This window comes from Pipistrellus kuhlii, unplaced genomic scaffold (assembly GCF_014108245.1).
Source record: "Pipistrellus kuhlii isolate mPipKuh1 unplaced genomic scaffold, mPipKuh1.p scaffold_m20_p_12, whole genome shotgun sequence".
Lineage (NCBI taxonomy): Eukaryota > Metazoa > Chordata > Mammalia > Chiroptera > Vespertilionidae > Pipistrellus > Pipistrellus kuhlii.
This window is the reverse complement of record NW_023425427.1, coordinates 5,790,255-5,804,581: the sequence shown is the minus strand read 5'-3', so window position 1 is coordinate 5,804,581 and position 14,327 is coordinate 5,790,255. Positions and strand designations below refer to the sequence as shown.

The window sequence follows — 14,327 nt, the reverse complement described above, 5'->3', positions numbered from 1 at the left end:
GTAATTATGATGTTAGTTCAAAATATAATTTAGATTCATTTGTATTGTTTTAATATAGTTTGCTTTATTCACCACCTCTCCTATTTATTTTTTTTAGTGGCAAAATACAGCATAGTCAAAACTATACAAGTAATTCTACTCATCTCCCTGTTTCTTCTATCCTACCTCCTATAGATAAACAAAGATTCTAAATGATCTCAGAGAAGCCAACTGGAGAATACATATCAGTTTCTTATTAATTCTTCCTGTGCTTCTTTCTGATCAGATGGGCAGACACATATATATTTCATTCCCCTTTATTTTTATATAAAAAGAAGCATGCTATAAATGTTCTTTTATACATTACTTTTTTTTCATTTAGCAATATATTCTAACATTTCTCTATTGGTTCATAAATATCTTTATTCTTGTTTTTCTCACAGTTGAAAAATATTCAGTTGATGTTTTATAGAGTTTTTTTACGAGTCATAAAATGAGATTGTTGATATGTGTCCTAAATGCCACTGAATCAGATACCTCAAATAGCTAAAAAGAAAGAAAGAAGTGATCTCTGCATACAGCACAGAAAAGAACAATAAAACAATAATAATGATGTATGATTAATAAGGTAATAGGAGGATAATTGAATTTGAAAACATGTATTTACTTAAAGTGGAAGACGAGAGAATATATGTAAAACAGATGCATCAAATAAAAACAGTAATATGGAAAATATACATTCAATGTATTATGATTACATTAGAAGAAAATAGACAAGATTCTCTAGAAATATAATTGTTGCTTTGCATAAAATGAGCAAAATTCAACATTGCATTTTTAACACTGCACACCTCATAGAAGAACAAAGAAAAGTTTAAAATGATAGAAAAGAAATACCATTTAATCACTCACCATGAGAAAGCTTCATCTTGACCAGCTATACAATACTAGTAACTATATCTCTACCCATATCTATTTACAGGGCCTGTAGTCTCTATTTAAAAGCCTAAGTGACCGTTATGATGGGATGACCAGCTGGTAGCTATGATGCTCACTGCATAAGCTGCCCCTGGTGGTCAATGCACTCCCACAGCCAACAACCTCCCACGGTCCCTCAGCCCGGCCTGCCGGCCCCCATTAGGATTGGGCGAGACAGCCCCAATTGGCCCTGATTGCCAGTCAGGCTGAGGGACCTGAATTCATGCACTGGGCCTCTAGTATATGATCAGAGATGATGTACAAGCAAAGACTATCAATTAGGAATAAAAAAATTACTAACAATCCTAGAAGCATATATATGTGACCTAGTGCACATATAATAACACTTATACATGACGAGAAATGGATATTTTATGAAAGTTATATGGAGGTGTCAACCATACAATAATTTTAGGAGATCTATCTCCCTGTGCTCCTGCCTACAACCAGAGGATTTAGTGATTGCATCTTAAAGAACTTAACCCTATTGACATACATGCCTAAGGCCTGTTTTATATCTCTGTTCCTCAGACTGTAGATGAAGGGGTTCAGCATGGGGGTAACTACCGTATACATTACTGAAGCAGTTATGTCTTTGGAACCCCATGAGGAGGAGGAAAAGTAAACACCTGCCACTGTCCCATAGTATAACAGCACCACAGAGAGATGGGAGCCACAGGTAGACAAGGCTTTAGAGAGTCTCTTAGTGGAGGGTGCCCTCAGGATGATGGCCCCTATACGGATATAGGAGCCCAAAATTACACCAAAACACAAAAATAAAATCATTCCTCCCTCAGTGAATATGACCAGCTCATTGAGGAAGGTGTTTGGACAGCTCAGCTTCAGAAGTGCAGCGAGGTCACAGAAGAAGTGGGTGATGGTATGGTCTGCACAGAAGGACAGTTGGGCCAATAGGAAGGTGTGCAACAGGGCACTGCCACAGGAGAGAATCCAGGAGCCAGCCACCAGCAGCACACAGAGCCCCTCCCTCATGATGCTGGTGTAGTGTAGAGGGTGACAGATGGCCACATACCTGTCATATGCCATCACAGCCAGAAGAAAATTGTCAATACCAGCAAAATGTATGAAAAAATACAATTGTGTGATGCATCCCACATAGGAGATGGATTGTTGCCGAGTCTGCATGTTCATGAGCATCTTAGGCACAGTGACAGAGGAAAGAGAAATGTCAGAGAAGGCCAGGTGGTTGAGGAAGAAGTACATGGGTGTGTGCAGGCGGGAGTCCAGCCTGATGAGCAGGATGATGAGCAGGTTGCCCAGCACCGTGGTCAGGTACATGCCCAGGAATAGGGTGAAGAACACGCCCTGCTGCCCTGGTGGGATGGGGAGCCCCAGGAGGAGGAACTGGGACACACTGCTCTGGTTCTCAGGCCTCATGCTGCTCTTCTGTCTGCTGGGGATGAAGAAGGGTTGGGAGTCTCAGGCACCTAGAAAGGATGAACAAAACCATCACATCTCATACTATCATTCTCTGAGAAACATATTCATTTTTAAATGGTTTCATATTTCCCACACCTATGGATTTATACATCTTCCCTCTCTCCCAGTCTGGCTCCTAGAAAACATTGTGCCTTAAAGTAGTCCACAAGACCTCATCATACAGTAGCAAGAAGGAGTTCTCTGTTTTATTCAACCATTTTAGCATCGCGTCTGTGTAAGGATCTTTACTAAGGATTGGAATGCAGCATTGAACAAATAAGGTGCCCACTTCTATGAGTTTACTTTTTTTTTTTTGTACAAACATCTTCCTATACTCTGTTCTGAACCTGAGAAGCTCTGTAACATTGTCTCTAAACTATGTCTTAGAGTTTAATGCTACTTTACAGTGAGGAAAAGGCTTTCCAAAGCCATTTAAATGTCCTTGTTTATGTATTTCAATGATATTTTGCATTGTATGACACACATTTAGAGTTCTACGCTACTTTTCAGTGAAAAATAGAGGTATCACAGACTGTTTAATGTGCTCTTTATTGTAAGGATTTCCTGCATCTTAGATACACTTTCTATACTAACTCCTGACACTGGGAAGTGTTTTCCACTTGTTCTATACCAGTTCTCACCTATTCACTGTTACTTTCTATGAATCACTCATGATTTCTTACAGTATCCTATAATTTGCCTTCTCCTCTAAGTATAAGAATTGCCCACATGCCGAGACCGGTTTGGCTCAATGGATAGAGTGTTGGCTTGGGGACTGAAGGGTCCCGGGTTCGATTCCGGTCAAGGGCATGTACCTTGGTTGCGGGCATATCCCCAGTGGGGGGTGTGCAAGAGGCAGCTGATCGATGACTCTCTCTCATCGATGTTTCTAGCTCTCTATCTCTCTCCCTTCTTCTCTGTACAAAATCAATAAAATATATTAAAAAAAAAAAAAAAAAAAAGAATTGCCCACATGTACAAACATCTTCCTACAGAACTGTCAATCTGTGTCATACAATGCAGAATATCCTTGAAATACATAAATAAGCACATTTAAACATCTTTGGAAAACCTTAGACTTCACTGCAAAGTAGCATTAAACTCTAAAACATAGTTGAGAGACAATGTTACAGAGCTTCTCAGGTTCAGAACTGAGTTTATATCTTGATGAGCATGGAGGGATCATTTCTACACCAGGCCAGAGCCAAACCATAATTATTGACTGTGGCAGGAATAGAACATGAGCCCTGCAAAGTGGTGTCATTTGTTTCTGCCTGAAAGTAATGTGAGACTCCAATGCTGAGTGGGCATGGTTGGAGCATTGTCAGACTTCCTGTGAACCTGCCTGCTCCCATGGACCCTCAGCTGTAACTCAATGACACTCTGGAAATGGGTGGCCATTGAAAGCCACTTGATGCCAGAATATCTTCAAAACCAAAATTGCCCACCATGTATCTTTCAAAATAATGCTGAACATTTAGGTGAACATTTGGATACCAGGCTTAGGGCTTTACATACATTTCCTAATCAAATCCACTCATCAGCCTTACATTCCTAGATTTTAAAACCTCTTCAAAGCTACTCTAGGGATTTGTATTCTTTGACCTATGGAAACATGAATGACACAAATTCTGTAGGCACACTGCAGTACAGCAGGGACAGAATGGCGCACAAATACACGTGTGTATATTAGTATCTATAACATATCTGCTATGTAATGTTTATAACTTGATATATATATGTATTACCATTTTCTATTAATTAAAAATCACCAAATATTAGCTACTTCATGGAGGTCAGGCTAATATGTCTGTATGAACAGAAAATTCCCTTTTCTTGCTTAGGAGCCAAGCACTATATATTATTTTAGAGCTTTGAGGACCCTGAGTTGCTCAAAATGTTTTTATTCCCTTTACTAGATAATTTTATTCCTTCATATTTATTTACCTTTCAATTGACAGAAAGTTCTCAAATACATTAAGTTCTATATATGCAATATCTATTTATGGAGAGGCTCTGCAAGATTCATTAAACTTTTATTATTCTTTCCATTTTATAGACGTGAAAGTGTGGCCAATGTTTTATATAACTTCCCCAAGGTCTCATCACTATATAATGGTAATTCTGCCCGAGACATTCACACATCATGATGCCTGTAGTTTATAGTTTACTTGTTTGTTTGTTTCCCTGGAGTGTTTAGTAAAAATAAAGAAAAGGTTGGAAAATTCTGAGCAACTCAGTCACACTCAGGTACATAAAAGTGATTTCAAGAAACAGGTTATTTCTTAGTATCTTAGTAATTTCTTAGTATCTTAGTATCTTAGTAATGGTGCCCCAGAAGGAGGACACTTTAGGAAATACTTTAATCATGGATATAGATATATATATATCTCTCTCTCTCCTGATTTGGAAATGTAAGTCACCACTGACCAAATTTCAATCCTAAAGGAAGAATAGCTAACATGTGGCTCAACTAATGCACTCATATGCATACATACAAGTCATAATTAACACAAAGTTGGACATACAATATGCAATAATATACTTCTCATTCCAAACACACTCATAATGCACATCAACACACCTGCTTCATGAGGCACCAGGTAAACACTAACCTCACCACATATACATAAACAGTATACACAAACAGGATACACGATCCTATAAATGAGAGTATATTAATGACCTTCCATCCATCTGATCTTCCCCTTGCTGGAGGAGGGCAGTCAGCATGGGTCAGTTAAGTCTATTCAGTTTACTGGCACATTTATTAAACCACCACCAACACCCATGCATATGGTCACACAGACATGGTCACATACACACAGAGAAAATCAATAACATAACTTACATAACTTCCAGCTCTCATACACGAGAGTGTCACCCACAGGCACAGCTCACATGTACACAACACACTGCTGAGTAGAGGTCTGAGCTCTCTCTGAGCTGACCTTGGTTCCTCAAGAGGTCGGCATCATCTTATCCAGCAGCAGAGACAAGAGACTCACTCCTGAAGGTCAGTTGTGGTGCCAGACATGAGTCAGGAGTCCCTAATCACATGCCAGGAGGCTGATAACCTGGTCTACATACATTAAAAGGAGACTGCAGGTCAGATTCATAGCACATACACAACTATCAAACAGCACATACACAAGCATGTACAATGCATGCGCACTCACAGTCATGACACAGAGTCTCACACATAAAAACCCTAGCACACAGGCAGATCTATCAGCAAGAGCATATTTATAGCTCCTCTCACCTGGGCTCATCATTAGTGAGTTCAGACACCTTCTGTTCCAGAGTATCACCCATCTCCTCAGGTTTTCTCCAGGAGACCTCACATCCAGACACACAGAAGCAATATCGTGGGACATCGCAGTTCTATGGACTTTCCTTTTCCCTAACCATCTCCACAGAACTGAGTCCAAAGGTAACACTTAACTGCTAATGAGAGACTGCAAGCAAGTCCCCAAGCTTGTAGCTAATTTCTGAGTGCCCTTTGGGGAGCTGAGTGTCCAAGAGCCAGAGGAACTGGAGTCCTGGGGGACAGTGTCCCTGATTCCAGTCATGCCCTGGACTGCTCTGTTCTTGGGCATTGCTCCAGCTGGGAAGAAAGACTTTTCAACTTTCTAATTTGAAATGATTTTAAAGATACAGAAAAGTTTTAATAGTGATACTAAGAATTCCTGGTCAATCTTCAGCCAATTTCACAATGGTTAACATTCTACTGTTTCCTACCTTCTCTGTATGAATATGTATATATGTATGTATGTTTGTATATTTCAGGCTTAGATTTATTGCTGATATACCAGTGCATATTATCAGAAGGAATATGATAATTTTTCCAGTAGCTAGTGTTTTTATCCTTTTTAACAAATTAAAAAAAAAATTATTGTTGAAAGTATTACATATGTGCCCTTCCCCCTTCCCCATATTAACCCTTCTAGCCTGCCCCACTCCCTACAAAAGATCTTCACCATACTATTATCTGGACCCATTGATTATGCATATCTTGACCCACTAATTATGCATACATGCATACAAGTTCTTTGGTTGATCTTTTCCCACCTATGTCTGCCTTCCCTCTGAGATTCGACAATACATTCCATGCTTCTATGTTGCTGGATCTATTTCACTTATCAGTTTATTTTGTTCATTGGTTTCCACATTTAAGTGAGATCCTGTGATATTTTTTCTTTTCTGACTGGCTTTCTGCTTAGTGTAATACTATGCAGGTCCCTTCATGCTGTCTCAAAGGGTAAAAGAGCCTTTTTTATTACAGCTACATGGTATTCCATGGTGTAAATGTACCACAGCTTTTTTATCCACTCACCACTGGTGGGCATTTGGGTTGTTTTTGGATCTTAGCTATTGTGAATTGTGCTGCCAGGAACATAAGGGTGCATAGTTACTTTATGATTGGTGTTTTAGGTTTCTTAGGCTATATTCCTAGAAGTAGAATTTCGGGGTCAAATGGCAGTTCTGTATTTAATTTTTAAGGAAACTCCATACTGTTTTCCATAATGGCTGCACCAATCTGCATTCCCACCACCAGTGTATACAGGTCCCTTATTTTCCACAGCCTCACCAACACTTGTCATTTTTTGATAATGTTGATGGTAGCTATTCTGATAGGCATAAGGTGATACCTAATTGTAATCTGAATTTGCATCTCATTTCTCTGATGATTAGTGACTTTGAGCATTTTTTCATATGTCTCTTGGCTATCTGGCTATTGGAAAAGTGTCTATTTAGTTATTTTGCACATTAAAAAATACTTTAAAAATATATTTTATTGATTTTTTTACAGAGATGAAAGGAGAGGGATAGAGAGTTAGAAACATTGATGAGAGAGAAAAATAGATCCCTCCTGGGCATCTGCCTGCAACCAAGGTACATGCCCTTGACCAGAATTGAACCTGGGACCCTTCAGTCTGCAGGCCTATGCTCTATCCAGACCGGTTAGGGCTCTCATAAAACTAGTATAATTCTTTCCATTTTATAGACATGAAAGTGAGACCAATGTTTTATATAACTTCCCTAATGTCCCTGACTACTTAATGGTAATTCTGCCAAATACCTTCACATGTCATGATGCCTGCAGTTTATGGTTAGTTAGTTTGTTTGATTGTTTCCCTGGAATGCTTATTAAAAATAAAGAAAGGTTGGAAAATTCTGAGCAATTCAGTCACACTCAGGTACATAAAAAATAATAGCAGTGATAGCAGAACCATTTCAAGAAACAGAGTGTTGCTTAGAATTTGAGTATCTTAAATAATGGTGCCCCAGAAGGAGGACAATTTAGGAAATACTCAGTCATGGGTTCACAAACACACACACACACACACACACACACACACGCACACGCACACGCACACACTGCTGATTGGAGAATGTACATCAACCCTGATCAAATTTCCATCCTAATAAAAGAATAGCCAATATGTGGCTCATCTCATGAACACTCATATGCGTACATATAAGTCAGAATTAACACAAAGATCTAGGCTCAGTGATCTGCACAATAACTCCAGAACACACAAGGTCTCATCTTTGTGGTTGACAGCATGACCACGAACATGTGAATGAGGCTGGAGAGGAGTTTATGCAGATGCTGGCGGAGGATGAGCTCAGGGATGTTGTCCTGCTCATGTTTGCATACAAGAGGACCTCCCCAATGCCAGTAATGCAGATGAGATCACAGACAAGCTGGGCCTCCACTCTCTGTGCCCAGGAACTTGTCCATTGGGGCTACCTGTGCCGCCCGAGGTGTGGGATCTATGAGGGACTGAACTGGCTGTCCAATCAGCTCCAGAAGCAGAAATGAGCGGAACTCCTCCCTTCCCCCTCACTCCCTCCTTCACCATTGCTTTCCTCTCAGGTGGCAGATGTGCCCCTGTGGTGTGAGTGCCAGAAGCTCTCTCCACGGTTGGTCCCAGTGTGCTTCATCACACTGTACATGTGCAGATGGAGCCTGCAACTGGGTTTTTATTTAATGTAAATAGTTCTTGTTTTCAATGAGAGAGTTTCTGGTACTCCTATGCCATATTACTCAGCTTTTCTTGTTGTAAACAAACAAACAAACAAAGTAAAACAGAATCAACCCATTGTTTAGTAGTGAGAAGGGATTTTAGGCACCCGGGCGGGGCCCATAGGAGTTGCTGTGAAATCTCCTCAATGCTCCTCTTCTGGGTTTTAAATCTGTGTTGAGATCCATTTTGGTGGTTGGTTTTTAACCCAAACTCAGTACATTTTTAATAATATAAGTACAAGGTAAGGAGACACTTTAACACAGAGAAGGGAGAAATGTTCCTAGTGTAGGTTCTGCAGTAACAGCTTGAGTCCAGTCTGCCTGTGGTCTGTCTCCCATCTGGAGCGTGCAGTGGGCACAACCAGCCACAATACGTTCTGCATGGTCACTTACGGCCTTGTCTCGCTGGGTCATGTGCATCCTATTGCATTTGTGCTTGTACCTGTGCTTACACCACTGATAATGGGGGTGGGCTGAGGGGTGCTGCCACCCCTCAGACCCCTTATAGGGACCCCAGCCTTCCCTTCGGTCAGTGTGGGTCAGCACAGGTGCTTTGGTGGGACTACTCTGGTCAGAACAGGAGACCCCCCCTCCCCATGGTGTACACACACACACACACACACACACACACACACACACACACACACACACTTGCTCCAGGTTGTCTGGGAATCACCAATAGGAATGCAGACAGGTGACTGGTCATCTTAGAGTCTAGCTCCTCAGAGACCTCAACCACATGTGCTTTCACTCCCTCACCCTGCAAGGGTCAGATTGACATAAAAAACAACAACCTCTACTTTTTTCTTTTGTATTTTGATAAACTCTGAAGAAACTAGAAATGTTAAAATTTATCTTGGGGAAAATCTCAGAACTGGTTTATCTTGTGTCATGGAATCTCTTATTGCTTTATTTTTATTTTTTAATTTTTTTATTGATTAAGGTATTACATATGTGTCATTCCACCATTACCTCCTCCACTCCCCCTACTCATTCCCTCATGCCCCTCCCCACTGTCTGTGTCCATTGGTTAGGTTTGCATGCATACAAGTCCTGTAGTTGATATCTTCCCCTTAACTCCACCCTCCCCTACATTCCCTCTGAGGTTTGATGGTCTGATTGATGCTTTTCTGTCTCTGGATCTGTATTTGTTCACCCATTTATGTTGTTCGTTATATTCCATAAATGAGTGAAATCCTGTGATGATTATCTTACTCTGATTGGCTTATTTCACTTAGAATAATGCTCTCCAGCTTTCAATACATGAGAATAAAAATGTTAAAAATGCATAAGCAAAAAAAAAAAAAAAAATGACATGTCTCAAAACAGAGAGAGACAAACCTGCCAGTATGATTGCAAAACTTGTTTTATATTGGATTTTGGATTATCTTATAAGAGATAATGAACAAACAAAAATTATCTATTGGGAATAAAAGTTTATTAACAATGCAAGTAGCAAACATGAGCTAGTACACATATAAAAATTTTTAGACATGACAAGAGAATGCATATACTAGGAAAGTTAAATGTAGGTGTTGACTATACAATAATTTTAAGAGATATATTTCCCTATGCTCCTGAGAGTGACAAGAGGATTTCATGATTGCTGCTTAAAGAACTTAAACTTATGGACACACATGTCTAAGGCCTGTTTTATATCTCTGTTCCTGAGGCTGTAGATGAAGGGGTTCAGCATGGGGGTAACTACGGTATACATGACTGAAGCAATTATGTCTTTGGAACCCCATGATGAGGAGAAAAAATAAACACCTGCAACTGTCATATAGTATAACAACACCACACAGAGATGGGAGCCACAGGTAGAAAATGCTTTATGGAGTCTCTTAGTGGAGGGCACCCTCAGGATGATGGTGCCTATACGGATATAGGACCCCAAAATTACAACAAACGCCAGGAAGAAAAGCATTCCTGCCTCTGTGAAAATCATCAGCTTATTGAGGAAGACATCAGAGCAGCTCACCTTCAGGAGTGCAACAAGGTCACAGTAGAAGTGAGGGATGGTAATGTCAGCAGAGAAGGACAGTCGAACCAAGAGGATGGTGTGCAACAAACCACGGACACAGGAGAGAATCCAGCAGCCAGCCACCAGCAGCAGACACAGCCCCTCCCTCATGATGCTGGTGTAGTGTAGAGGGTGACAGACGGCCACGTACCTGTCATATGCCATCACAGCCAGAAGAAAATTGTCAATACTAGCAAAAAGTATGAAAAAATACAATTGAGAAATGCATCCCACATGGGAGATGGATTGTTGCCGAGTCTGCATGTTCATGAGCATCTTAGGCACAGTGACAGATGAAAGAGAAACATCAGAGAAGGCCAAGTGGCTGAGGAAGAAGTACATGGGCGTGTGCAGGCGGGAGTCCAGCCTGATGAGCAGGATGATGAGCAGGTTGCCCAGCACCGTGGTCAGGTACATGCTCAGGAACAGGGTGAAGAACACGCCCTGCTGCCCTGGTGGGATGGGGAGCCCCAGGAGGAGGAACTGGGACACGCTGCTCTGGTTCTCAGGCCTCATGCTGCTCTTCTGTCTGCTGGGGATGAAGAAGGGTTGGGAGTCTCAGGCACCTAGAAAGGAGGAACAGAACCATCACATCTCATACTATCATTCTCTGGGAAACATATTCATTTTTAAATAGGTTCATATTTCCCACACCTATGGATTTATACATCTTCCCTCTCTCCCAGTCTGGCTCCAGGAAAACATTGAGCCTTAAAGTACTTTACAAGACCTCATCATACAGTAGCAAGAAGGGGTTCTCTGTTTTTATTCAACCATTACTTTTAATATCATGTCTGTGTCAGGATCTTTACTAAGGACTGGAATGCAGCAGTGAACAAGAAAGGTGCCTACTTCTAGGTGTTTACATCTTGATGAGCATGGAGGGATCATTTCTACACCAGGCCAGAGCCAAACCATAATCATTCACTGTGGCAGGAATAGAACATGAGCCCTGCACAGTGGTGTCATTTGTTTCTGCCTGAAAGTAATGTGAGACTCCAGTGCTCAGTGGGCATTGTTGGAGCATTGTCGGACTTCCTGCTCCCATTGACCCTCAGCTGTAACTCAGAGACACTCTGGAAATGGATGGCCATTGAAAGCCACTTGATACCAGAATATCTTCAAAACCAAAATTGCCCACCATGTATCTTTCAAAATAATGCTGAACATTTAGGTGAACATTTGGGTACCACCAGGCTTAGGACTTTACCTACATTTCCTAATCAAATCCACTCATCAGCCTTACATTCCCAGATTTTAAAACTTCTTCAAAGCTACTCTAGGGATTTGTATTCTTTGACCTATGGAAACATGAATGACACAAATTCTGTAGGCACACTGCAGTACAGCAGGGACAGAATGGCGCACAAATACTTGTGTGTATATTAGTATCTATAACATATCTGCTATGTAATGTTTATAACTATATATATATATATATATATATATATATATATATATATATATATATTTCCATTTTCTGTTAATTAAAAATCACCAACTATTAGCTACTTCATGGAGTTCAGGCTGATATGACTTTATGATCAGAAACTTCCCTTTTCTTGCTTAGGAGCCAAGCACAATATATTATTTTAGAGCTGTGAGGACCCAGAGTTGTCCAAAATGTTTTTATTCCCTTTACTAGATAACTTTATTCCTTCATGTTTATTTACTTTCCAATTGACAGAAAGTTCTCAAATACATTAAGTTCTATATATGCAATATCTATTTATGGAGAGGCTCTGCAAGATTCATCAAACTTGTGTCATTCTTTCCATTTCATAGATGTGAAAGTGAGGCCAATGTTTTGTATAACTTCCCCAAGGTCTCATCACTATATAATGGTAATTCTGCCAAATACCTTTACACATCATGATGCCTGCAGTTTATGGTTTGTTTGTATGTTTGTTTGTTTTTCTGGAATGTTTAGTAAAAATAAAAGGTTGGAAAATTCTGAGCAACTCAGTCACACTCAGGTACATAAAAATGATAGCAGATCTATTTCAAAAAACAGGGTGTTGCTCAGTATCTTAGGTAATGGTTCCCCAGAAGGAGGACACTTTAGGAAATACTATAGTCATAGATGCCTCTCTCTCTCTCTCTCTCTCTCTCTCTCTCTCTCTCTCTCTCTCTCTTTCTTTCTCTCTCTCGATTTGGGAATGTAAGTCACCACTGACCAAATTTCCATCCTAAAGGAAGAATAACCAATATGTACTTCAACTCATACACTCATATGCATACATATAAGTCATAATGAACACAAAGTTGGGCATACAATATACAATAATATACCTCTCACCCCAAAACACACTCATAATGCACATCAACACACCTGCTTCATGAGGCACCAGGTGAACACTAACCTCACCACATATACATAAACAATATACACAAACAGGATACACGATCCTATAAATGAGAGTATATTAATGAGCTTCCATCTATCTGATCTTCCCCTTGCTGGAGGAAGGCAGTCAGCATGGGTCAGTTAAGTCTATTCAGTTTACAGGCATAGTCATTAAACCACCACCAACACCCATGCATATGGTCACACACACATGGTCACATACACACAGAGAAAATCAATAACATAACTTTCAGCTCTCATACAAGAGAGTGTCACCCACAGGCACAGCTCACATGTGCACAACACACGGCTGAGCAGAGGTCTGAACTCTCTCTGAGCTGACCTTGGTTCCTTAAGTGGTCAGCATCATCTTATCCAGCAGCAGAGACAACAGACTCACTCCTGAAGGTCAGTTGTGGTGCCAGACATGCGTCAGGAGTCCCTAATCACAAGCCAGGAGGCTGATAACCTGGTCTATATACATTAAAATGAGACTGAGTGTCAGATTCATAACACACACACACACACACACACACACACACACACAACTATCAAACAACACATATACAAACATATTCAATGCATGCACACTCACCGTTATGGACACAGAGTCTCACACATGAAAACCCTAGCACGCAGGCAAATTTATCAGCAAGAGCATATTTATAGCTCCTCTCACCTGGGCTCATCATTGGTGAGTTCATACATCTTCTGCTTCAGAGTATTGCCCATCTCCTCAGGTTTTCTTCAGGACACTTCACATCCAGACACACAGAAGCAATATCTGGGGCCTTGGCACTTCTACAGACTTTCCTTTTCCTTAACCAGCTCCACAGAAATGAGTCCAATGATAACATTTAACTGCTAATGAGAGACTGCAAGCAAGTCCCCAAGCTTGTGGCTAATTTCTGACTGCCCTTTGGGGAGCTGAGTGTCCAAGAGTAGGAGGGACTGGATCCTGGGGAACAGTATGTCATGCCCTGGACTGCTTTGTTCTTGAGCATTGCTCCACTGGGAAGAAAGATTTTTCAACTTTTTAATTTGAAATGATTTTAAAGATGCAGAAAAGTTGTAATAGTGATATTAAGAATTCCTGGTCAATCTTCAGCCAATTCCATAATGGTTAACATTCTACTAAGTTTCCTACCTTCTCTGAGTGAATATTTATATATGTATATATGTTTGTATGTATATTTCAGGCTTAGATTTACAGCTGATATACCAGTGCCTATTATCAGAAGGAAGATGATAATGTTTCCAGAAGCTAGTGTTTTTATCCTTTTTAACAAATTTTCAAAAAAAAATTATTGTTGAAAGTATTACATATGTGCCCTTCCCCTCACCCCCATATTAACCCTTCTAGCCTGCCCCACTCCCTACAAAAGAACTTCACCATACTATTATCTGGACCCACTGATTATGCATACATGCATACAAGTTCTTCAGTTGATCTTTTCCACCTATGTCTGCCTTCCCTCTGAGATTCAACAATATGTTCCATGCTTCTATGTCGCTGGATCTATTTC

At 40.4% G+C, this 14,327-nt stretch overlaps 1 protein-coding gene across 2 annotated transcripts; it reads right to left on the bottom strand.

The window, feature by feature from the left end:
• Positions 1-1,377: 1,377 nt before the first annotated feature.
• Positions 1,378-11,010, bottom strand: LOC118716133 (olfactory receptor 1J4-like). 2 transcript variants are annotated; one of them, XM_036432918.2, is made up of 2 exons: positions 10,474-11,010; positions 1,378-2,356 (listed from the first exon to the last, which is right to left on the bottom strand). In XM_036432918.2, the coding sequence occupies exons 1-2, from the start codon at positions 10,968-10,970 to the stop codon at positions 1,378-1,380; spliced, it is 1,476 nt and encodes a 491-aa protein (XP_036288811.1). In that variant the 5' UTR covers positions 10,971-11,010. The 2 variants fall into 2 exon arrangements, with proteins under 2 accessions (XP_036288811.1, XP_036288812.1); XM_036432919.2 differs by lacking the exon at positions 1,378-2,356 and having other exon boundaries at positions 10,029-11,010.
• Positions 11,011-14,327: the final 3,317 nt, after the last annotated feature.

Bases quoted from the DNA above. Each gene is read 5' to 3' on its own strand.
- LOC118716133 (XM_036432918.2), bottom strand. From the start codon at position 10,970: ATGAGGCCTGAGAACCAGAGCAGCGTGTCCCAGTTCCTCCTCCTGGGG. The intron at 2,357-10,473 runs GTCCTTCTCTGC...ACAGAAGAGCAG, and splicing joins ACCATCCTCTTGGTTCGACT to CATGAGGCCTGAGAACCAGA.